Source organism: Anolis carolinensis, unplaced genomic scaffold (genome assembly GCF_035594765.1).
Source record: "Anolis carolinensis isolate JA03-04 unplaced genomic scaffold, rAnoCar3.1.pri scaffold_10, whole genome shotgun sequence".
NCBI classification, from domain to species: domain Eukaryota; kingdom Metazoa; phylum Chordata; class Lepidosauria; order Squamata; family Dactyloidae; genus Anolis; species Anolis carolinensis.
In genome coordinates this window covers 1,101,272-1,126,527 of record NW_026943821.1, presented here as the reverse complement: position 1 = coordinate 1,126,527, position 25,256 = coordinate 1,101,272, and the positions used below count along the sequence as shown (strand labels likewise).

Below are 25,256 nucleotides of genomic sequence, written 5' to 3'. Positions count from 1 at the left end.
TTCTCTTGCAATTTTCTCATTTACTATCTTAATTTCCTATATTCTATATATATAAAAAGGTAATGGAATTTTGGCCCGGGAGTAAACAACAAAACTAAAAGCCACAGAACCACAAAACTTGGCAACAGAACCCAACGACCTTGCCGCTAGGTTCCTACAACAAAACCCAACATCTGGAACCGAACAGGGAACCAAAAAACCCAAAAAACAAGGAAAAACTATCTGCGCCTGCGCCGAACACGAACCGGGGGGGGGGAGCAAAGGCTATCTAGTGCAGCCCTGTTCATGCCAGGCAGGAAGACACGATCAAAGCCCTCCCGACAGATGGCCATCCAGTGGGAAAAACCTCCCGACAATGATGTTGGGAGATATAATTGACCCATAGAATCCTAGAGTGGGAAGGGAAGCCCAAAGGCCATCCAGTCCACCCTCTTTCTGCCATTCAGGGGGACACCATCAAAACCCTCCTGACAGATGGCCATCTAGCCTGTGTTCAAAAAATCTCCAGACAATGATGTTGGAAGAGATAATAGAATCGTAGAGTTGGAAGGGAACCCCAAAGGTTCTCGAGCTTTAGGAAATAACATATACTAACTACCACCAATTCCTCAATATGTTGTCGAAGGCTTTCATGGCTGGGATCACAGGGTTGTTGTATGTCTTTCGGGCTGTGTGGCCATGTTCCAGAAGTATTCTCTCCTGACGTTTCGCCCACAGGATATTATTTGAGAACACAGAAATGCTGGACCATTCCAACAACTATCATGTCAGACTACACAGAGAAGCCATTGAAATCCACAAGCATGTGGACAACTTCAACAGAAAGGAAGAAACCGTGAAAATGAACAAAATCTGGCTGCCAGTATTAAAAAAAAACTCTAAAATCAAAACAGTAGATGGGAACCAACACTCTGAGGGCAGAGCACAGCTAATGACTGAACAAAGGATGCCCCCAGGCAAGACAGAAAATCTTTCCAATGCTAATTAGGGTGATTAAAGGATTAATTAAAGGATTTAATTAATGCTGGCTTCCCAGTGACAAAGGACTCTTGCCACACCCTGGACTCTCCACAGATATATATTCTTTCCTTTCCTTACTTAGTTCCTTACTTATCCAGACCTCACAACCTCTGAGGATGCCTGCCATAGATGTGGGCGAAGCGTCAGGAGAGAATACTTCTGGAACATGGCCACACAGCCCGAAAGACATACAACAATTCCTCAATACTTTATTTCCCATACTACCACACTTTGCCACAGCAACACGTGGCCGGGCACAGCTAGTAAAGTCTTAAATCTTTGTGCAGAAAATAATTCCCACGAAACAGGTAAATCATTGAAAGGGAGGCACGTGTTCCCGGATGTCAAGGAGCTTTCCAAAGATCGTATTTTATTTTCCTCCCCAAATGTTGCTGCTCGGGAGGGACACTCCCCCGACAAGTGTGATAAGAAGGCATTGTTTCCAGAAAACCAATGAATGGGAAGGTGCATCTGCCCTTGAGTCTTTGACCGACTCCCATTCACGGTCCATGCCTTGGTGCAGGATCACCCTTTTGTCGAAAGGACATCTGAAATGAATGCAACGGCGTTTAGACAATCGCACTCGCACCTTCCAAAATGAGTTTGACGCACTTGGCTTTCAATAAATCAGCAGGAGGAACAGCTTGAACCAGGAGTGTGCAGGCACCTGTGTAAATACATAAAAGAAGCTCCTCGAATTGGGTTTGAATGGGTTCGCCAATGGAGCCCAGCCATCCAGTTTCCTATTTGTAAGGCTCTAGTAATATAGCCGTGGCTTCACAATAGTAAGACCTATTAGTCAACATGAGCCATGAGTGTGATGCAGCAGCGGAAAAAACCAATACGATTCTAGGCTGCATTAAAAAGAGTCCGGTGTCCAGATAGAGGAAAGTAATAGTCATGGCTTGGTAATAGTAAGATATATGACTGAAGGTGAGCTGAGAGTGCGATGCAGCAGCAGAAAAGGCCAATACAATCCCAGGCTGCATCCATAGGAGACTAGTGTCCAGATGGAGGAAAGTAATATAGCAAAGACTTCACAGTAGTAAGATATTGTGGTGCAGCAGCAAAAAAGGCCAATACGATCCTAGGCTGCATTAAAAAGAGTCCGGTGTCCAGATAGAGGAAAGTAATAGTCATGGCTTGGTAATAGTAAGATATATGACTGAAGGTGAGCTGAGAGTGCGATGCAGCAGCAGAAAAGGCCAATGCAATTCTAGGCTGCATCCATAGAAGTCTAGTGTCCAGATGGAGGAAAGTAATATAGCAAAGACTTCACAGTAGTAAGATATTGTGGTGCAGCAGCAAAAAAGGCCAATACAATCCTAGGCTGCATCCATAGGAGTCTAGTGTCCAGATGGAGGAAAGTAATATAGCTATGACTTCACAGTAGTAAGATATTGTGGTGCAGCAGCAAAAAAGGCCAATACAATCCAAGGCTGCATCCATAGGAGTCTAGTTTCCAGATGGGGGAAAGTAATATAGCAAAGACTTCACAGTAGTAAGATATTGTGGTGCAGCAGCAAAAAAGGCCAATACGATTCTAGGCTGCATTAAAAAGAGTCTAGTGTCCAGATGGAGGGAAGTAATATAGCTATGACTTCACAGTAGTACGATATTGTGGTGCAGCAGCAAAAAAGGCCAATACGATCCTAGGCTGTATCCATAGGATGGAGGAAAGTAATACAGCCATGGCTTGGCCATAGCACGATATATGGCTGAATGTGAGTCAAGAGTGTGACGCACCAGCAGAAAAGGCCAATGCGATCCTAGGCTGCATTAAGAATGAAGGATGAAGGGAAAATAATAGCCATGGCTTGACAATAGTAAGATATATAACTGAACATGAGCTAAGAGTGTGATGCAGCAGTGGAAAAGGCTAATGCAATTATTTTAGGCTGCATCCATAAAAGCATAGTGTCCAGATGGAGGAAAGTAATACAGCCATGGCTTGATAACAGTAAGATATATGACTCAACATGAGCCAAGAGTGTGGTGCAGCAGCAACCAAGGCCAATACGATCCTAGGCTGCATCTATAGGAGGATAGTGTCCAGATTTATGGAAATCACAGCCCTCACTTTCTTCTGTGGAAACATTAGGACAAAACCTCTTGATGCTCAGAGCTGTTCAACATAGGAATATTTTCCCTTCATGAGAGGTTTTCAAATTGAGACCAAATGAACATCTGTCGGGAGTGATCGGATTGTCTCTTCCTGCCTGGCAGAAGGAGATCAGACTGGATGGTCTTTGTGGGTCCCTTCCAGGTCTAGGATTCTATGGAAGTGTTCCAACACAAGCTGGATGACCATCTGTCAAGAGGGATCGGATGGTGGCTTCCTTAATGGACAAAAGGGGTTGGACTGGATGGCCTTGGGGAGTAGCTTCCAAGTGTGTGATTCAATGGACACAAAGTCCTTCCAACTGGCATTGGCTTTCATGCACCCTTGGAGAGATCCTGTTATTGTTTGGAGATATCCTATTATTATTATTATTATTATTATTATTATTATTATTATTATTATTATGTCACAGCAAACAAGATAGACATGCTGGATTTCATATCAAAAAATCACAAGTCGAACACTTCCCAAGTGTCTAGGACTGTGTGATGTATTATTATTATTATTATTATTATTATTATTATTATTATTATTATGACACAGCAAACAAGATAGACATGCTGGATTTCATATCACAAAATCACAAGTCGGACACTTCCCAAGTGTCTAGGACTGTGTGATGTATTATTATTATTATTATTATTATTATTATTATTATGACACAGCAAACAAGATAGATATGCTGGATTTCATTTCACAAAATCACAAGTCGAACACTTCCCAAGTGTCTAGGACTGTGTGATGTATTTTCGGATGATGCGCGCAGATCCCAGTCGGGTGGCCTTTTGCAGTTGGCAGATCGTGATTTTGTCAATGTCTGTTGTTTCCAAATGCCGGCTGAGATCTTTTGGCACGGCACCCAGTGTGCCCATCACCACCGGGACCATTATTATTATTACTATTACTATTACTATGGCTGGATGATTTTGGAACGATGTTCTTTCTGGGTCTTATTTTCCACGGCACCCAGTGTGCCCATCACCACTGGGACCATTATTATTATTATTATTATTATTATTATTATTATTATTATTATGGCTGGATTATTTTGGAACTATGTTCTTTCTGGGTCTCATTTTCCACGGCACCCAGTGTGCCCATCACCACTGGGACCATTATTATTATTACTATTACTATGGCTAGATTATTTTGGAACTATGTTCTTTCTGGGTCTCATTTTCCACAGCACCCAGTGTGCCCATCACCACTGGGACCATTATTATTATTACTATTACTACTACTATGGCTAGATTATTTTGGAACTATGTTCTTTCTGAGTCTCATTTTCGCTGGGCGTACATCCCGCATCACCAGTGACATTGCTTGCAAAGCATCATCATCGTCATCATGACTATATTTATTTATGCTAGACCACTTTTCTCACCGAATGTTTGGCTTAAAACTTCCTCGCCTGTCACCCAACTTCATTATTTTCCTTCGATGTCACTGTCTTTTCCCAGCCGGGCTTTTACGGACTGATTCCTGGCCCGGTTGGCTTCCGAATCCCGATCCTCTCTGCCTTTGCTCCGCATCTGTTTTCTTCCGGTATCTGTCAAGGGTGGAAATGTTGCATTGGAAGCACACGTGCCGGTTTTCTATCCTAAGCAGGAGGAGTCTATGGCGTCTCCATCCAGGGTCCTCACAGCGTCATTGCGCCCAAGCCGGTCACTTTGCGATGCAGTTCTTTTGGCTTCAATGTCTCTTACTACTGGCTTAAGGGAAGCGAGTTGGTCAAAGCAGGCGGACATGTCTCTCTGACGAACAACAACCAAGTCTTGACACTCAACGACACAACCAGGGAGGATGCTGACAACTACACTTGCTTTGGGAACAACAGCTTCTCGTCCAATTCCAGCCCTCCCTTTGAGCTGAGAGTCTCCTGTAAGTCTTGTTTGTCTCATGCTTCGAGCCCGTCCCTTTTCCCTTGCCCTGCCGTTTTGAAGCCTCTAGTTTGCAAAGTTGACACCACCCCTTGAAACACCATCCCAGTGCAAAAAACCCTGTGCATTTCTGTATTGCAGAAAGGTCGGCATGCACATTTTAAATGCCCTGAGATATGCCTCCGTTTGCACCCAGAGACCTGGCAGCTAGTGATGTACATGGCATTTGTTTCATCTGTTCCATTCGTCTATTCGTTTAGTGTGAAAAAGAATTTATTTAATTATATATATTAGGCATGACCAATCGATGAAAAAAATGTTTCAATTCTCGTTTCTAAAGTAGGGGGTGCTGGCACTTCGATATGGAAAGTATTTCCGATTTTTTTCACCCAAAAATCTTGGATATTTCCGAAAATTCGTAATGATTCTAAATGTTTCTAAAATGGCGGACGCACATGCGCAATCGCTACACACTGGGCTTGTATGGCAATCTTCCGTGTGGACACAGAGGACGTTAGCCCCCACCTTTGCGTCCATCATGGAATCTTCTGATTGGCTGGGGAGCGGTAGCCATGTTAGGCTGCGCTAAGCTCCCATTCTAGGTAGGTTGCAGAAACAAATTATTTTTTTTAAAAAAAAATTTAAATATATTTTTTTAAAAATTGGGGGGGGGGGAATTAACGAAAATTAAGAGACAATTAGAGAATGGGCCAACAATGGTTCGAATTACATTGCTGGTTGCGCTGTGAGACAATGTCTCGGAATGCGTATCAAAAAGTGAGAACAATCCGAAATAATTCCGATATACGATTCAAAACGATTTTTTGGACATGTCTAATATATATCTATATATATAAAAGGGTAATGAAATTTCAGCCTAGGACAAAACCACAAAACTACACATCCCAGAAACACTAAACTTGGCAGCACAACCCCTCATCCATGCCTCTACGTTCATACAACAAAAAGAAAAGAAAAATAAAATCCTAATTAGAGGGAGAGGAATAATTGGTTTTATCCAATTGCTGCCAGTTAAAAGGCTAAGCTCTGCCCACTTGGTCTCCTAGCAACCCACGCAGCCCAGGGGACAGGCAGAGTTAGGCCTCACTCAGGCCTCTTCCACACTGCCTATAAAATACAGATGATCAGATTTGAACTGGATTATATGCCAGTTTAGACTCAAGGCCCTTCCACACAGCTATATAACCCATTTATAATCTTATATTATCTGCTTTGAATTGGATTATCTTGACTCCACACTGCCATATAATCCACTTCAATGTGCAGTTGGACACAACTAGGACTTAACATCAGGAGAAAACCTTTACCCTTTACCTTAACTACCACCAATTTCTCAATACTTTTTTTCCCATACCACCATACTTTGCCACAGCAATGCGTGGGTGGGCACAGCTGTTTCAAAAAGGAAATAATTCTAAAAACAACACCATAGAACACTACGATTATTGTTCCTGGGTTATCAATGTCATTTCCTAATTGGTTCTGTCATAAAAACGCAGGGAAAGTTTATTAGGACATAAGTAGGACATCCTGCTATAGCACATGTTGCCGTAGTTTTTCAATGAATGTCTCATCATTGAGTCTCAACCAATTCAACCTTGTGTGTGGCCACAAAAATGAAGTTTGTGGAGTAGAAGAACTGCTTTCAAAGTCAGGACCGCACAAGGAAACAGGAAATAAGACTTTCAAACCAGGAACAGAAAATGTTTCAAATTTACATAATGTAACATAGTGTTACATAATGTAATATAATAAAATAACAGTGATATAGGCTCAGTTGCTGATATAGGGTTTGCCAAGTAGAGTGGGATATAAATCTAAAGCAGCAGCAATAATAGTAGTAGTAGTAGTAGTAATAATAATAATAATAATAATAATAATAATAATAATAATATAGGCCCGGTTGCTGATATAGGGATTGCCAAGTAGAGTGGGATATAAATCTAAAGCAGCAGCAATAATAATGGTAATAATAATAATAATAATATAGGCTCAGTTGCTGATATCGGGTTCGCCAAGTAGAGTGGGATATAAATCTAAAGCCACAGCAATAATAATAGTAGTAGTAATAATAATAATAATAATAATAATAATAATAATAATAATAATAATATAGACTCAGTTGCTGATATAGGGTTTGCCAAGTAGAGTGGGATATAAATCTAAAGCCGTAGCAATAATAATAGTAGTAGTAGTAATAACAACAATAATAATCTAGGCTCAGTTGCTGATATAGGGTTTGCCAAGTAGAGTGGGATATAAATCTAAAGCAGCAGCAATAATAGTAGTAGTAGTAGTAATAATAATAATAATAATAATAATAATAATATAGGCCCGGTTGCTGATATAGGGATTGCCAAGTAGAGTGGGATATAAATCTAAAGCAGCAGCAATAATAATGGTAATAATAATAATAATAATATAGACTCAGTTGCTGATATAGGGTTTGCCAAGTAGAGTGGGATATAAATCTAAAGCCACAGCAATAATAATAGTAGTAGTAGTAATAATAATAATAATAATAATAATATAGACTCAGTTGCTGATATAGGGTTTGCCAAGTAGAGTGGGATATAAATCTAAAGCCATAGCAATAATAATAGTAGTAGTAGTAATAATAATAATAATAATAATAATAATAATATAGGCCCAGTTGCTGATATAGGGATTGCCAAGTAGAGTGGGATATAAATCTAAAGCAGCAGCAATAATAATGGTAATAATAATAATAATAATATAGGCTCAGTTGCTGATATCGGGTTCGCCAAGTAGAGTGGGATATAAATCTAAAGCCACAGCAATAATAATAGTAGTAGTAATAATAATAATAATAATATAGACTCAGTTGCTGATATAGGGTTTGCCAAGTAGAGTGGGATATAAATCTAAAGCCATAGCAATAATAATAGTAGTAGTAGTAATAACAACAATAATAATCTAGGCTCAGTTGCTGATATAGGGTTTGCCAAGTAGAGTGGGATATAAATAATACCTACACATATCAAAATGTATTTCTATAAAAGCTACAGATTAAAACGTATTTCTATAAAAGACCTGTGAAACGGCACAAAACAGAGATTAAACAAAGGACACGCGTTTACAAATCATGCGCAAAGAATAGCCGAGCCATGTCTGCATCCGCCCTCGGTGCGACCGGCCTTTCTGACCTGCAGCTGATTCCCTGTGTTTGCTCCAGACGGGCCTGATCCGGTCGTCATTGAGCCCCGGCAGCAGCTTTACCTGGCCGACACCAGCCTGAACCTGTCCTGCTGGGCCGACTCCGATCCCCCGGCAACATACACTTGGTACTTTAACAATGATTCGCTGCCTATTGGAAACGGATCTCTGTTTGTGATTCCGGTTCTTTCGATGAACAATTCCGGCACCTACCATTGCAATGCGTCCAACGCCGACACTGGCCATTCCAGCGACGGCTCCGTGCAGATCGTCGTCCTGGGTGAGTAGCGGTCACTCTGTCCGAACCCCAAAGGACCGTCTCCATCCTACGGCCGTCTTGACCCGCTGTCGCCTTGTGCTCGAGTTCGAGTCACGCTCACTGGGTGGATTTCAACTTGGTCGTTCGTTTGGGTGCCTCACACTGTCTTTTGCGCATCGTATGTAAACATTGATTTCTGTGCTTCTTTGGGCACCGTTTACGAAAATCAATCATTTTGTTCTTGCAGCCTCCAAACGCCTGTCTTTCCTCGAATTCCCAAACTGTCTCCTACTTGTTTCACAATCGGTATAACAACTCGGCCAAGCAACACAAATTGTGTGTATAGTCTCCTGGTAATTCCGTCCTTTTTGGTGTCCTCTTTTCAAGATCTTTCCTTTGCAACATTGGATGCCAAGGGCTTCAAGTTGGGCCAAAATTTTGTGTTTGTAAACTTTTTTCTTCCAGTTGCTCATCTGTCCAAATACGGTTCAAAATATTTCTCTGTCTTCTTCGTCCTCTTTGGTTTGATGGTCTTGGTTCCAAAAATGGAGCCGACTTTGCGCTGAATCTGTCTTCTTCGTCCTCTTTGGTTTGATGGTCTTGGTTCCAAAAATGGAGCCGACTCTGCGCCAAATCTGTCTTCTTCGTCCTCTTTGGTTTGATGGTCTTGGTTCCAAAAATGGAGCCGACTTTGCGCCAAATCTGTCTTCTTCGTCCTCTTTGGTTTGATGGTCTTGGTTCCAAAAATGGAGCCAACTTTGCGCCAAATCTGTCTTCTTCGTCCTCTTTGGTTTGATGGTCTTGGTTCCAAAAATGGAGCCGACTTTGCGCCAAATCTGTCTTCTTCGTCCTCTTTGGTTTGATGGTCTTGGTTCCAAAAATGGAGCCGACTTTGCGCCAAATCTGTCTTCTTCGTCCTCTTTGGTTTGATGGTCTTGGTTCCAAAAATGGAGCCAACTTTGCGCCAAATCTGTCTTCTTCGTCCTCTTTGGTTTGATGGTCTTGGTTCCAAAAATGGAGCCGACTTTGCGCCAAATCTGTCTTCTTCGTCCTCTTTGGTTTGATGGCCTTGGTTCCAAAAATGGAGCCGACTCTGCGCCGAATCCGTAAATATACTTCACTCAACTCTTTTCCTTCTCGTTTCCAAATTTTGGAGGAGGGAAACTAAGATCAATTCTCTCATTCGTATTGATTTATCTAACGTTGCAGCGAATCCATGCGGGTAGATCGCATCTAAAGCGGTTCCGTTTGTGCGCTCCGTTCCTTTGCACCCACCGTTGCGGTTTATTGAATTTTCTGCACCTTTGGAAAACTTTAAGATCCGTTTCATCACTGATTCCGTTTTGTCTCTCGGAGCGAAATAGGTCTGAAGCGTGCCAGGCTTCGGAAAGGAGATGCTTGACTGGATCCTGTTTCCAAAACAAGGCTCCGGATCAAGATCCATGACTTCTCCTTTGGATAACCCCCGTCCTTCTCCCTTCGTCCCCCTTTTCTTTCTCCGCAGAACCAGTTAGCGACATCTCCATCACCAGTACTCCCAGTACGATTGTGGAAGACGCCTTAGTGACCCTGAACTGCACTGCCGCAAAGGGCACCGAGGTCTCCTACTTCTGGTCCAAAGGGGACCAGGTCTTGGAAAGCGACGATCGCGTCTATCTGAGCGACGATAACCGCAACATAACGTTCAACACAACAGTCCGGGAAGACTCCGGCAACTACACCTGTTACGCCAATAACAGCTTTTCTAATAGCAGCAGCACCTATATTCTGAATGTTTATTGTAAGTCTGGGTTTTACTCTCATAGGAAGTGAATGGGAAGACTTGGGTTTGGAGTAACTCTTCATTCGAAGGAAGGTGTAAAGAGCTACTTTGGGTCTCGTTTAAGGGAAGGAGAAGTTGAGCAACAACAACCACAACGGTGGTTGTATGTTTTCCGGGCTGTATGGCCATGTTCCAGGAGCATTCTCTCCTGTCGTTTCGCCCACATCTATGGCAGGCATCCTCAGAGATTGTGAGCTATATATAGTGAGGATGCCTGACATAGATGTGGGCGAAACGTCAGGAGAGAATGCTCCTGGAACATCGCCATACAGCCCGGAAAACATACAACAATCGTTGTGGTTGTTGTTGCTCAGCTTCTCCTTCCGGAAAACTACAACTCCCAGGAGTCAGTAGCATAAGACAAAAAGCCTTGTTAAACTACAACTCCCAGGAGTCCATATCTTAAGACAGAAGGCCTTGTAAAACTACAACTCCCAGGAGTCAGTTGCATAAGACAAAAAGCCTTGTAAAACTACAATTCCCAGGAGTCAGTAGCATAATATGAAAGGCCTTGGAAAACTACAACTTCCAGGAGTCAGCAGCATAAGATGAAGGGCCTTGTAAAAATTCAAGTCCCAGGCACTTGTAACATAATGCAAAAGGTCTTATAAAACTACAATTCCCAAGAGTCCATAGTATAGGGTGAAGGGCTTTGTAACACGCCAAGTCTCATGTGCCCATAACATAATGCAAAGGGACTTATAAAACTACAACTTCAAAGAGTCCTTAGCATAAGATGAAAGGCCTTGGAAAACTACAACTACAACTAAGTTCCCATTCTAGGTAGGTTGCAGAAACAAATTATTTTTTTTAAAAAAAATTTTAATATATTTTTTAAAAAATTGGGGGGGGGGGAATTAACGAAACATTAAGAGACAATTAGAGAATGGGCCAACAATGGTTCGAATTACATTGCTGGTTGCGCTGTGAGACAATGTCTCAGAATGCGTATCAAAAAGCGAGAACAATCCGAAATAATTCCGATATACGATTCAAAACGATTTTTTGGACATGTCTAATATATATCTATATATATAAAAGGGTAATGAAATTTCAGCCTAGGACAAAACCACAAAACTACACATCCCAGAAACACTAAACTTGGCAGCACAACCCCTCATCCATGCCTCTACGTTCATACAACAAAAAGAAAAGAAAAATAAAATCCTAATTAGAGGGAGAGGAATAATTGGTTTTATCCAATTGCTGCCAGTTAAAAGGCTAAGCTCTGCCCACTTGGTCTCCTAGCAACCCACGCAGCCCAGGGGACAGGCAGAGTTAGGCCTCACTCAGGCCTCTTCCACACTGCCTATAAAATACAGATGATCAGATTTGAACTGGATTATATGCCAGTTTAGACTCAAGGCCCTTCCACACAGCTATATAACCCATTTATAATCTTATATTATCTGCTTTGAATTGGATTATCTTGACTCCACACTGCCATATAATCCACTTCAATGTGCAGTTGGACACAACTAGGACTTAACATCAGGAGAAAACCTTTACCCTTTACCTTAACTACCACCAATTCCTCAATACTTTTTTTCCCATACCACCATACTTTGCCACAGCAATGCGTGGGTGGGCACAGCTGTTTCAAAAAGGAAATTATTCTAAAAACAACACCATAGAACACTACGATTATTGTTCCTGGGTTATCAATGTCATTTCCTAATTGGTTCTGTCATAAAAACGCAGGGAAAGTTTATTAGGACATAAGTAGGACATCCTGCTATAGCACATGTTGCCATAGTTTTTCAATGAATGTCTCATCATTGAGTCTCAACCAATTCAACCTTGTGTGTGGCCACAAAAATGAAGTTTGTGGAGTAGAAGAACTGCTTTCAAAGTCAGGACCGCACAAGGAAACAGGAAATAAGACTTTCAAACCAGGAACAGAAAATGTTTCAAATTTACATAATGTAACATAGTGTTACATAATGTAATATAATAAAATAACAGTGATATAGGCTCAGTTGCTGATATAGGGTTTGCCAAGTAGAGTGGGATATAAATCTAAAGCAGCAGCAATAATAGTAGTAGTAGTAGTAATAATAATAATAATAATAATAATAATAATAATAATAATAATAATATAGGCCCGGTTGCTGATATAGGGATTGCCAAGTAGAGTGGGATATAAATCTAAAGCAGCAGCAATAATAATGGTAATAATAATAATAATAATATAGGCTCAGTTGCTGATATCGGGTTCGCCAAGTAGAGTGGGATATAAATCTAAAGCCACAGCAATAATAATAGTAGTAGTAGTAGTAATAATAATAATAATAATATAGACTCAGTTGCTGATATAGGGTTTGCCAAGTAGAGTGGGATATAAATCTAAAGCCGTAGCAATAATAATAGTAGTAGTAGTAATAACAACAATAATAATCTAGGCTCAGTTGCTGATATAGGGTTTGCCAAGTAGAGTGGGATATAAATAATACCTACACATATCAAAATGTATTTCTATAAAAGCTACAGATTAAAACGTATTTCTATAAAAGACCTGTGAAACGGCACAAAACAGAGATTAAACAAAGGACACGCGTTTACAAATCATGCGCAAAGAATAGCCGAGCCATGTCTGCATCCGCCCTCGGTGCGACCGGCCTTTCTGACCTGCAGCTGATTCCCTGTGTTTGCTCCAGACGGGCCTGATCCGGTCGTCATTGAGCCCCGGCAGCAGCTTTACCTGGCCGACACCAGCCTGAACCTGTCCTGCTGGGCCGACTCCGATCCCCCGGCAACATACACTTGGTACTTTAACAATGATTCGCTGCCTATTGGAAACGGATCTCTGTTTGTGATTCCGGTTCTTTCGATGAACAATTCCGGCACCTACCATTGCAATGCGTCCAACGCCGACACTGGCCATTCCAGCGACGGCTCCGTGCAGATCGTCGTCCTGGGTGAGTAGCGGTCACTCTGTCCGAACCCCAAAGGACCGTCTCCATCCTACGGCCGTCTTGACCCGCTGTCGCCTTGTGCTCGAGTTCGAGTCACGCTCACTGGGTGGATTTCAACTTGGTCGTTCGTTTGGGTGCCTCACACTGTCTTTTGCGCATCGTATGTAAACATTGATTTCTGTGCTTCTTTGGGCACCGTTTACGAAAATCAATCATTTTGTTCTTGCAGCCTCTGTCTTCTTCGTCCTCTTTGGTTTGATGGTCTTGGTTCCAAAAATGGAGCCAACTTTGCGCCAAATCTGTCTTCTTCGTCCTCTTTGGTTTGATGGCCTTGGTTCCAAAAATGGAGCCGACTTTGCGCCAAATCTGTCTTCTTCGTCCTCTTTGGTTTGATGGCCTTGGTTCCAAAAATGGAGCCGACTTTGCGCCAAATCTGTCTTCTTCGTCCTCTTTGGTTTGATGGTCTTGGTTCCAAAAATGGAGCCGACTTTGCGCCAAATCTGTCTTCTTCGTCCTCTTTGGTTTGATGGTCTTGGTTCCAAAAATGGAGCCGACTTTGCGCCAAATCTGTCTTCTTCGTCCTCTTTGGTTTGATGGCCTTGGTTCCAAAAATGGAGCCGACTCTGCGCCGAATCCGTAAATATACTTCACTCAACTCTTTTCCTTCTCGTTTCCAAATTTTGGAGGGGGGAAACTAAGATCAATTCTCTCATTCGTATTGATTTATCTAACGTTGCAGCGAATCCATGCGGGTAGATCGCATCTAAAGCGGTTCCGTTTGTGCGCTCCGTTCCTTTGCACCCGCCGTTGCGGTTTATTGAATTTTCTGCACCTTTGGAAAACTTTAAGATCCGTTTCATCACTGATTCCGTTTTGTCTCTCGGAGCGAAATAGGTCTGAAGCGTGCCAGGCTTCGGAAAGGAGATGCTTGACTGGATCCTGTTTCCAAAACAAGGCTCTGGATCAAGATCCATGACTTCTCCTTTGGATAACCCCCGTCCTTCTCCCTTCGTCCCCCTTTTCTTTCCCTGCAGAACCAGTTAGCGACATCTCCATCACCAGTACTCCCAGTACGATTGTGGAAGACGCCTTAGTGACCCTGAACTGCACTGCCGCAAAGGGCACCGAGGTCTCCTACTTCTGGTCCAAAGGGGACCAGGTCTTGGAAAGCGACGATCGCGTCTATCTGAGCGACGATAACCGCAACATAACGTTCAACACAACAGTCCGGGAAGACTCCGGCAACTACACCTGTTACGCCAATAACAGCTTTTCTAATAGCAGCAGCACCTATATTCTGAATGTTTATTGTAAGTCTGGGTTTTACTCTCATAGGAAGTGAATGGGAAGACTTGGGTTTGGAGTAACTCTTCATTCGAAGGAAGGTGTAAAGAGCTACTTTGGGTCTCGTTTAAGGGAAGGAGCAGTTGAGCAACAACAACCACAACGGTGGTTGTATGTTTTCCGGGCTGTATGGCCATGTTCCAGGAGCATTCTCTCCTGTCGTTTCGCCCACATCTATGGCAGGCATCCTCAGAGATTGTGAGCTATATATAGTGAGGATGCCTGACATAGATGTGGGCGAAACGTCAGGAGAGAATGCTCCTGGAACATCGCCATACAGCCCGGAAAACATACAACAATCGTTGTGGTTGTTGTTGCTCAACTTCTCCTTCCGGAAAACTACAACTCCCAGGAGTCAGTAGCATAAGACAAAAAGCCTTGTTAAACTACAACTCCCAGGAGTCCATATCTTAAGACGGAAGGCCTTGTAAAACTACAACTCCCAGGAGTCAGTTGCATAAAATGGAAGTCCTTGTAAAACTATAACTCCCAGGAGTCAGTAGCATAAGGTGAAGGGCCTTGTAAAAATTCAAGTCCCAGGCACCCGTAACATAATGCGAAAGGTCTTATAAAACTACAATTCCCAAGAGTCCATAGTATAGGGTGAAGGGCTTTGTAAAACGCCAAGTCTCATGTGCCCATAACATAATGCAAAGGGACTTATAAAACTACAACTTCAAAGAGTCCTTAGCATAAGATGAAAGGCCTTGGAAAACTACAACTTCCAGATTCCATATCATACGAAGAAAGGCCTTGGAAAACTACAACTTCCAGGAGTCTGTAGCACAAGGCGAAAGGCCTTGTAAAACTACAACTCCCGGATTCCATGGCTGCAAGCCATGGCAATTAAAGTGATGCCAACGTGCATTAATTCTACTTTGTTTAAAAACTCCAACTTTAAAGACAGGCCTCTAAAACTGTAATTGGCAACTGTATTTTGAAGATTCTTTGCAAACAAATCTGACTTGGAGGCTGTTGCGCCCAGTTCTTCTTGCCCCAGAACTCATACTTTGAATATACTTCATAAAGATCTAAAAACATTGCAAAAGAAAACCCAAAACACCTCGTTTCAAGTCGGCAGCAAGTGCCTAAAAATAGCATTATATAAATATTTGGGTTCAGCGTCCCGGCAGGCTGAACTTACTTCCCATTTTAGGCAGATAGTTCCTCCAAAATAGAGTCGGCTCCGTTTCAGAGGAAGGAACTTACCAAAACACCTCTGAAAACCCGACGAAAGTCCAGAGCAAAATTTACTGTATATACTCGAGTATAAGCCGACCCGAATATAAGCCGAGGCACCTAATTTTACCATTAAAAAACTGGGAAAAAATTGTATAAGCCGAGAGTGGTAAATTTCAGAAATAAAAACAGATACCAATAAAATTACATTAATTGAGGCATCAGTAGGTTAAATGTTTTTGAATATTTACATCAAGCTCAAATTTAAGATAAGACTGCCCAACTCTGATCAAATCATTATTCTCATCTTCTTCCATGTAAATGTGCCATTCAAATCTAGGCACTTACCATAGCGAGGAATGAGCTTGGAAACTCCTTCCCCACAAAACTCTGCCACTTGCGTCCTCAACCAGCCGGTCTCACCTTCCGGCAGCTGCGCATCGTTGCCAAAACGCTGCATTGAGGATGCAAGCGGCAGAGTTTTGTGGGGAAGGAGTTGCCAAGCTCATTCATCGATATGGTAAATGCATAGATTAGAATGGCGACTATGTTGAGAAGTGGTATTTGGGTGTGGCTTTCAACTGCATATGGTAAAAGTTTTCTCCTATACTTTGTTCATTTTCAATTCCAAAACGTAATCTACTTTCTGGATTATTTATTTATTTATTTATTTATTTACAACATTTATACCCCGCCTTTCTCACCCGAGGGGACTCAGGGCGGCTTACAAAAATTGTCAAAATTTAATGCCCAAAATACAGTCATAAAAACAAAACAATATATACAAATCAATTAAAAACATTGTTAAAACACATTATAAAAACCTTAAAACATATATATAATTAATTCCATTCGTCCGAGATCCCTCGTATATATACACATTATATATACATACACATTATATATACACACACACGTATATATGTAAATACACACACACATTATATATATACACACACATATACATTATATATATATACATAGTCAGATAGATAGATAGATAGATAGATAGATAGATAGATAGATAGATAGATAGATAGGGATAGAATCCTAGAATTGGAAGGGGTACCCAAAGGTCATCCAAACCAACCCAGATAGATAGATAGATAGATAGATAGATAGATAGATAGATAGATAGAAAGGGATAGAATCCTATAGTTGGAAGAGGCACCCAAAGGCCATCCAGTCCCACCGGGAAAGATAGATAGATAGATAGATAGATAGATAGATAGATAGATAGATAGATCAATTGATAGAGAGACAGACAGACAGACAGACAGACAGACAGAAGCCTAGAGTTGGAATAGACACCAAAGGCCATCCAATCCAACCCAGATAGATAGGTAGGTAGGTAGATAGATAGATAGATAGATAGATAGATAGATAGAGATAGCATCCTAGATTTGGAAGGGGCACCCAAAGGTAATCCAAACCAACCCAGATAGATAAATAGATAGATAGTTAGATAGATAGATAGAATCCTATAGTTGGAAGAGGCACCCAAAGGCCATCCAGTCCCACCGAGATAGATAGATAGATAGATAGATAGATAGATAGATAGATAGATAGATAGATAGACAGATAAATAGATAGATCTGCCATTTTGAAGCAGAAGCTTGACTCTCTGTGAAGGCCATTTCCATGTCCGGCTCTTCTCCGCTTAGACAATAGAGATGTCACTTAGAAACTCAACCTTCCTTGCATTTCGGAGCCTCAAAAGGTGCCCATGTTTCCCCCAAAATGCAGATGTGCATTGATCCATCTCTTAGTGCTTTGGGCCCCTTTTGCCCACCCCCCAAACCCCACCAAAGACCCACCCTCTCCTTCTCCTGTATCTGCTCCAGATGGGCCCAGTGACGTCTTTATCAGCCCCAACACAACATATTACAAAACAGGCTCCAGTCTCAATCTGTCCTGCACCGCGGTCTCCAATCCACCTGCAAACTACACTTGGCGCTTTAACAACGAAACCCACGATGGGAGCAATTGGGAAATTGATATTCTGACTGTTAGTCATTCTGGGAAATACATCTGCGAGGCTTTCAATGAGGAGACTGGCTTGAATCAATCTCATTTCCTGGAGATCAAGGTCCTGGGTGAGTATCCTCAGGTTGCATGTCTCCGTAAACGTCAAAACGTCGTCTATATATCCGACCCTCCCAATGTCGTCTAGATATCTGTCCTCTGCAGTTGGGTCTTCTTTGCTTCCTTCCATTGGTGCCCATCCTTGCAAATGATTATCCTATTATCCGGAATGATTTTCCCGAAGCTTCTTGTCTTCCACGAGATGCTGCATGACGGTCTCATCAAACATGAAGCATCCACTTATTTCTGGCATTTTTAAATCAATCGTTCACTTTTCTGGGGTGGTTTTTTGCAAATTCGGGATCGCTTTTGTGTCTCCAAATCCTGACTCTTGATGGTCATTGCAACTTCTTGGTTTTGGACTCCTTTCTGTGTCGTTTTGTGGTCATTGTGAGATTTATTGGCTGTCGGCAAAGCACAAAATCGTTCCGTCTTATCTTGAATCAGCACCTGGACTGTCACTTCAGTAAATATTGAGTTTTTACTTGGTATTCCATTGGTGAACGTTGGCAAAATGTGTGATTATTTCTTTCTCTTTCGTTGATCTTTTCTTGCTCTTGCAATGGCACCACTTCTTGCAGCCATTTTTCTTGGGAGACGTAGAGGGAATGTCTGGGCTTAAACACACGATGGTTTCTTCAACTTTTGTCCCGTCGTTACTCCGTGCTTTTCGATTCACCTTTAACAAGAAAGTCATAATTTTCATGATAACTTCAGTGGCTGTTCTGAGTCAGTATTGAATATTCCGATATGTGCATATCACGCAAACTCTGTGGCAGTAAAAAAATTATACTTCTTGGTCATGTTTCACTTTCATTTAAATTGTGAATGTTCCATAAATAATACAGAGAAAACTGGAAAGGGTTCTTTTGGAGATTGCACTGGATTGAAGATGACACTTTGTTTGGGTAAGGCGTTGACGCAATTGGTGCTGGAACGAATGAGTTGAATTATATGAACACTTTTGCAGAAATGTTATCCCAAACTTTGTTTTGATTCTCCACATTCTGAATTGCAACTTTGTACTGTTTTTCCCCTTCTCATGGTAACTAATTGGATATGCAATGCAACTTCTGCACATAGTCCTGTCATGTGTTCTGCCTTAATGCAATTTCCATGAAGATGTTTGACACGGAGCTCCATGTTGCCCACATTTGACCAACATACCAGAGTTTGTTGTATGTTTTCCGGGCTGTGTGGCCATGTTCCAGAAGTATTCTCTCCTGACGTTTCGCCCACACCTATGGCAGGCATCCTCAGAGGTTGTGAGGTATGGAGAAACTAATCCAACCAGGGAAATCAGCCCTAGCAGAGCACTTGATGAACCAACCTGTACACAGAATATTATTTGAGAACACAGAAATGCTTGACCACTCCAACAACTATCATGTCAGACGACACAGAGAAACCATTGAAATTCACAAGCATGTGGACAACTTCAACAGAAAGGAGGAAACCATGAAAAGGAACAAAATCTGGCTACCAGTATTTAAAAAAAAAAACTCAAAAATCAGAACAGTAAATAAGAAGCAACACTCTGAAAACAGAGGAGTTCCAGACATGAATCAACCAGGGGCAGCTAACGACTCTGAACAAAAGATGCCCCCAGGCAGGAAGAAGCCAGGAGATAAAGCTATTCAATGCCAATTATTTATTTATTTATTTATTTGCAGTATTTATATTCCGCCCTTCTCACCCCGAAAGGGACTCAGGGCGGATTACAATGAACACATATATTATAATAATAATAATAATAATAATAATAATAATAATAATAATAATAATAATAATAAGTTTATTTATATCCCGCCTCCATCTATATGGCAAACATTCAATGCCAACAGATAAACATCATACATTAGACAGACTCAGAGGCATTTTTAACATTTTTCCAGCTTCACGATTCCGGCCACAGGGGGAGCTGTTGCTTCACTGTCCAGTAGTGGCTGTACTTCCTCATTCCTTTCCTCGTGTTTTGCTGGCAGTTTTATGGTGTTGTAAATTAGCCTCCCGCATAAAGCGTCCCTAAATTTCCCTAATTGACAGGTGCAACTGTCTTTCGGGGCTGCATAGGTCAACAGCAAGCCGGGGCTATTAATGGTCGGAGGCTTAACCCGACCCGGGCTTCGAACTCATGACCTCTCGGTCAGTAGTGATTTATAGCAGCTGGTTACTAGCCAGCTGCGCTAATTGGTAGTTAATCACCAATTAAGGTGATTAATAGGCATGTCCGATCGATGGAAAAAAATGTTTCAATTCTCGTTTCTAAAGTAGAGGGTGCCGGCGCTTCGATATAGAAAGTATTTCCGGATTTTTCACCTAAAAATTTCAGATATTTCCGAAAATTCGTAATGATTCTAAATGTTTCTAAAATGGCGGACGCGCATGCGCAGTCGCCAAAAAAAAAAAAAGGAAACTGGGGGGGACTTTTACAGGGCTCTCCCGCCCTCATTTCTTGAGCTATCCTCATCAAATTTGGTACAGTGGGAGATCACATTCAACAGTCTTTGCTCAACAAATTGCAGAACATTTCCTGTCTTTTATGATTTTTTGGGGAAAAAATTTAACGAAACATTAAGACACATTTAGAGAATGGGCCAACAATGGTTCAAATTACATTGCTGGTTGCGCCCAGGGACAACGTCTCGGAACTCAATTCAAAAAGCGAGAACAATCCGAAATAATTCCGATATAAGAATCAAAACGATTTTTTGGACAACCCTAGTGATTAACTACAACATTCATATTGGCCTCCAACTCACAAGGAGTTCTTCTCTCACCCTGGACTTTCCACAGATATATATATAAACCTTCCTTGCTTAGTTTCTCCATACCTCACAACCTCTGCCATAGATGTGGGCGAAACATCAGGAGAGAATACTTCTGGAACATGGCCATACAGCCCAGAAAACATACAACAACCCTGTGATCCCGGCCATGAAAGCCTTCGACAACATACTAGAGTTTGATGCTCAGCATTTCACCACAAAACCAGAGACTCCCAACTGATGTTCATATAACCATAGTCCTGTATTTTTTCTTTCCAGTCTGTTATTCTACATTCCCTTCAACTTGATTCTCATCAACATGAGTCTTCTTCAACTGCTGTCCAAACTTAATCATTTTCTATTTTGCAAAAGATCTGTAACTGATTTGAAAAGAAGGAAGGAACTCCATCCTTTCTGGCTCCGTTGCCGAATCCTCAGATCAATCCCGTCCTTACCTCTCTTTCCTTTTCCTTTTACCATTGATCTTCCCCATGATGTTGTCCTTCTGCAGCCCAACAATGATTGTGCTCAACTATATCTAAACCATTTTATAGTGTGAGCTCTCCTGTCCTTCTACATTCGTTGAGGAGTTTCCTACTTGCTTCGGGTTGATTTCCGTCGCCAAAATGGAACAAACCGAACCAACCGTTTCGGCTTTCAACGAGAAATGGATCGTGGGAGAAAGCGAAATGGCTGCAGGAGAGTAGAAGTGCAACCAAAAAAAAGTCAGCTTTAGATAACTAAAGAGTTTTCTTTTCAACAGCGAATGGAACCTCAAGCGCAATCTTTTTCCAAGCCGAAAAGGGTTTCTTTGCAGCAGCGTTCCCCAAAACGGCCCAAAGGGATAACCCCCAAATCCGTCCCCCTTTTCTTTCCCTGCAGAACCAGTTAGCGACATCTCCATCACCAGTACTCCCAGTAAGGTTGTGGAAGACGCCTTAGTGACCCTGAACTGCACTGCCGCAAAGGGCACCGAGGTCTCCTACTTCTGGTTCAAAGGGGACCAGGTCTTGGAAAGCGACGATCGCGTCTATCTGAGCGACGATAACCGCAACATAACGTTCAACACAACAGTCCGGGAAGACTCCGGCAACTACACCTGTTACGCCAATAACAGCCTTTCTAATAGCAGCAGCACCTATTATCTGGATGTTTATTGTAAGTCTGGGTTTTACTCTCATAGGAAGTGAATGGGAAGACTTGGGTTTGGAGTAACTCTTCATTCGAAGGAAGGTGTAAAGAGCCACTTTGGGTCTCGTTTAAGGGAAGGAGAAGTTGAGCAACAACAACCACAACGGTGGTTGTATGTTTTCCGGGCTGTATGGCGATGTTCTAGGAGCATTCTCTCCTGTCGTTTCGCCCACATCTATGGCAGGCATCCTCACTATATATATAGCTCACCACCTCTGAGGATGCCTGCCATAGATGTGGGCAAAACGTCAGGAGAGAATGCTCCTGGAACATGGCCATACAGCCCGGAAAACATACAACAGCCCTGTGATCTCGGCCATGAAAGCTTTCAACAACATAACAACCACACTAACAACAACAACAAAATGATACATACAGTAGAGTCTCACTTATCCAACATTCACTTATCCAACGTTCTGGATTATCCAACGCATTTTTGTAGTCAATGTTTTCAATACATCGTGATATTTTGGTGCTAAATTCGTAAATACAGTAATTACTACATATAATTACTGCATATTGAACTACTTTTTCTGTCAAATTTGTTGTCTAACATGATGTTTTGGTGCTTAATTTGTAAAATCATAACCTAATTTGATGTTTAATAGGTCTTTCCTTAACTCCTCCTTATTATCCAACGTTCTGCCGGCCCGTTTATGTTGGATAAGTGAGACTCTACTGTAGTTGAAAAATAATAAATCATTTTAGGAAGAGCAATACTGTACATCCGTGATTGTGTGATGCCGATCCACAACTTAGTCCAAAATAATAATAAATACAGTAGTCTCTCACTTATCCAACATAAACGGGCCGGCAGAATGTTGGATGAGCGAATATCTTGGATAATAAGGAGGGATTAAGGAAAAGCCTATTAAACATCAAATTAGGTTATGATTTTACAAATTAAGCACCAAAACATCATGTTGTACAACAAATTTGTCAGAAAAAGTAGTTCAATACACAGTAATGCTATGTAGTAATTACTGTATTTATGAATTTAGCACCAAAATATCACAATATATTGAAAACATTGACTACAAAAATGCGTTGGATAATCCAGAAACTTGGATAAGCGAGGCTTGGATAAGTGAGACTCAACTGTAGTTGAAAAATAATAAATCATTGAGTTTGGGGTAACTTCATTTTAAAAAGGCATGAATTGCCATCTGTAAGCCACCCCGAGTCCCTTTGGAGAGGTGATGGTGGGATTTAAGAATAAAGTTGCTATTATTGGTATTATTATTATTTTAAAAATAAATGTAAATAATAAATAGAAAAAGAGCAATCACCCCAAGATGGGGGTTGTTGTATGTTTTTCAGGCTGTATGGCCATGTTACAGAAGTATTCTCTCCTGACGTTTCGCCCACATCTATGGCAGGCATCCTTAGAGGTGGCCTGCCATAGATGTGGGCAAAACGTCAGGAGAGAATGCTTCTGGAACATGGCCATACAGCCTGAAAAAACATACAACAACCCTGTGATCCCAGCCATGAAAACCTTCGACAACACACCCAAGATTGACAAATACCAACCTACACCTCGGTCTGCATTTACCAAATGTGCATCATTAGAACCCAGATACATTTCTAATCTTCGTGCCCAAGTTGCTTTATTGCTCAAGGTGCATCTACACGGTAGGATTAATGCAGGGATCGGATGGTTTCTTCTTGCCTAGCACAAAAGGGTTGGACTGGGTGGCCTTTAGGGGTCCCTTCCAGCTTTTAGGTAATGTGATCCAAAAGAAACTGGATGGCCATCTGTTAGGAGGGCTTTGATGGTGTCTTCATGTCTGGGAAAAGGAGATTGGGCTTGATGTCACTTTAACGCAAGGCTATGCCATTCTGGGAGTTGTAGTTTTGCAAGGTCTTTCGCCATCTATGTCTATATCTATATATCTACTAGCTGTGCCCGGCCACGTGTTGCTGTGGCTAGGACTTTATTTTTCTTTTCTTTTTGTTGAATGAACGTAGAGGCGTGGATGAGAGGTTGTGCTGTCAATTTTTGAGGTTGTGGGGCGTTTAGTTTAGTTGTTTTGTCCGGTGCCGTGATTCCATTACCCTTTTATATATATAGATATCTATAGGCTAATGCCTCACCAAACTACAACTCCCACCATTCCATAGAATCAAGCCTCAACCATTAAAGTGCTATCAAATTGTCTTTTTTCTCCTCTCCTTCTTTTTTTCTTCTTCTTTCTTCTTTTTTCTTTCTTTTTTTTAATAGTAATTTTTTTTTTAATTGAAAGTAAAATACGTTTCTTTAAACATAAAAAGTGGGGGAACATTTTCAGAAAAGTAAAGTAGGAAAAGAAAAAGGTGAGAGAAAGAGAAAAAATAATAATGAAAAAATACGATAGAAAGAAAAACTAAAAATAATAAAAAATTAAAAATAAAAATAGAAAAACCTAAAAATAAAAATTGGAAAAGGGTGTCCTTCCTTTCTTCTTCATGGCGGGAAAAAATATTTCTTTCTTCATCTGTTTATTCAATTTTATCTTTCTGTAACATTTACTGGTAGTGATTTACTTGTATTATTTATTTTATTTTTTAAATTTTATTTTAGATAGTCCATTTGACTTTATTACTTTTTAATCATTCTGTAAAAGGGGTCAAATCCGTCTCTTTCGTGTTCTTTCCTTGCGATCTTGCAAGTATTTTAGTTAGTTTGTCCATGTTCATAACATCTATTGCTTTTCTTATCCATTCTTCTTAATTCTTTTTTCTTTTCTTCTTCTTCTCTTCTTTTTTCTTCTTTTTCTCTTCACTTTTCTTCCTCTTCTTTCTTTTTCTTTCTCCTTTCCTCATTTCCCCCATCACTTCATTCTTTCCTGATGCTTCTTTATAACTCTTACAGATTTTATTCTTTATGGAAAAAAATTCAAGAAAATTATTTAACGAGAAAGTGCTATCAAAGTGCATTAATTCTACAGTGTAGATGCATACTCTTACCATTTCTTCTTTTTCTTATTTTCTTCTTTTTTCTTCTTTTTCTTTTCTTCTTTTTCTTCTTCTTTTCTTCTTTTTCCTTCTTTTTCCTTCTTTTATTCTTTTTCTTCTTTCTTCTTTTTTCTCCTTTTCTTCTTTTTTCTTCTTTTTCTTTCTTTTTCTTCTTCTTTTCTTCTTTTTCTTCTCTTTTCTTCCTCTTCTTTCTTTTTCTCTCTCCTTTCCTCATTTCCCCCATCACTTTATTCTTTCCTGATCTTTCTTTACAGATTTTATTCTTTGTAAAAAAAAATCTTCTTTTCTCTTCTTTTCTCTTATTTTTGTTTTCTTTTCTTCCTCTTCTTTCTTTTTCTCTCTCCTTTCCTCATTTCCCCCATCACTTCATTCTTTATAACGCTTATAGATTTTATTCTTTGTTGAAAAAAAACTTCAAGAAAATTATTGAATGAGAAAGTGCTATGAAACTGCATTAATTCTACAGTGTAGATGCATACTCTTGGCTCATATTTTGGCATATTGAGCAGCACGTA

At 40.9% G+C, this 25,256-nt stretch overlaps 1 protein-coding gene across 5 annotated transcripts in view; it reads left to right on the top strand.

Moving 5' to 3' along the window:
- LOC103282503 (carcinoembryonic antigen-related cell adhesion molecule 5) overlaps nucleotides 1-25,256 on the top strand; it is a 92,328-nt gene that overhangs the window by 29,472 nt on the left and 37,600 nt on the right. For 3 of the 5 annotated variants that reach the window (XM_062962155.1, XM_062962154.1, XM_062962156.1), the window contains exons 3-7: nucleotides 9,984-10,259; nucleotides 12,959-13,219; nucleotides 14,251-14,526; nucleotides 17,584-17,835; nucleotides 21,475-21,750. In XM_062962155.1, coding sequence (XP_062818225.1) covers nucleotides 9,984-10,259; nucleotides 12,959-13,219; nucleotides 14,251-14,526; nucleotides 17,584-17,835; nucleotides 21,475-21,750 — 1,341 coding nt within the window. Of the gene's footprint in view, nucleotides 1-7,857; nucleotides 8,501-9,983; nucleotides 10,260-12,958; nucleotides 13,220-14,250; nucleotides 14,527-17,583; nucleotides 17,836-21,474; nucleotides 21,751-25,256 lie in introns of those variants that run through there. The other 2 variants (XM_062962157.1, XM_062962158.1) reach the window with 2 other exon arrangements.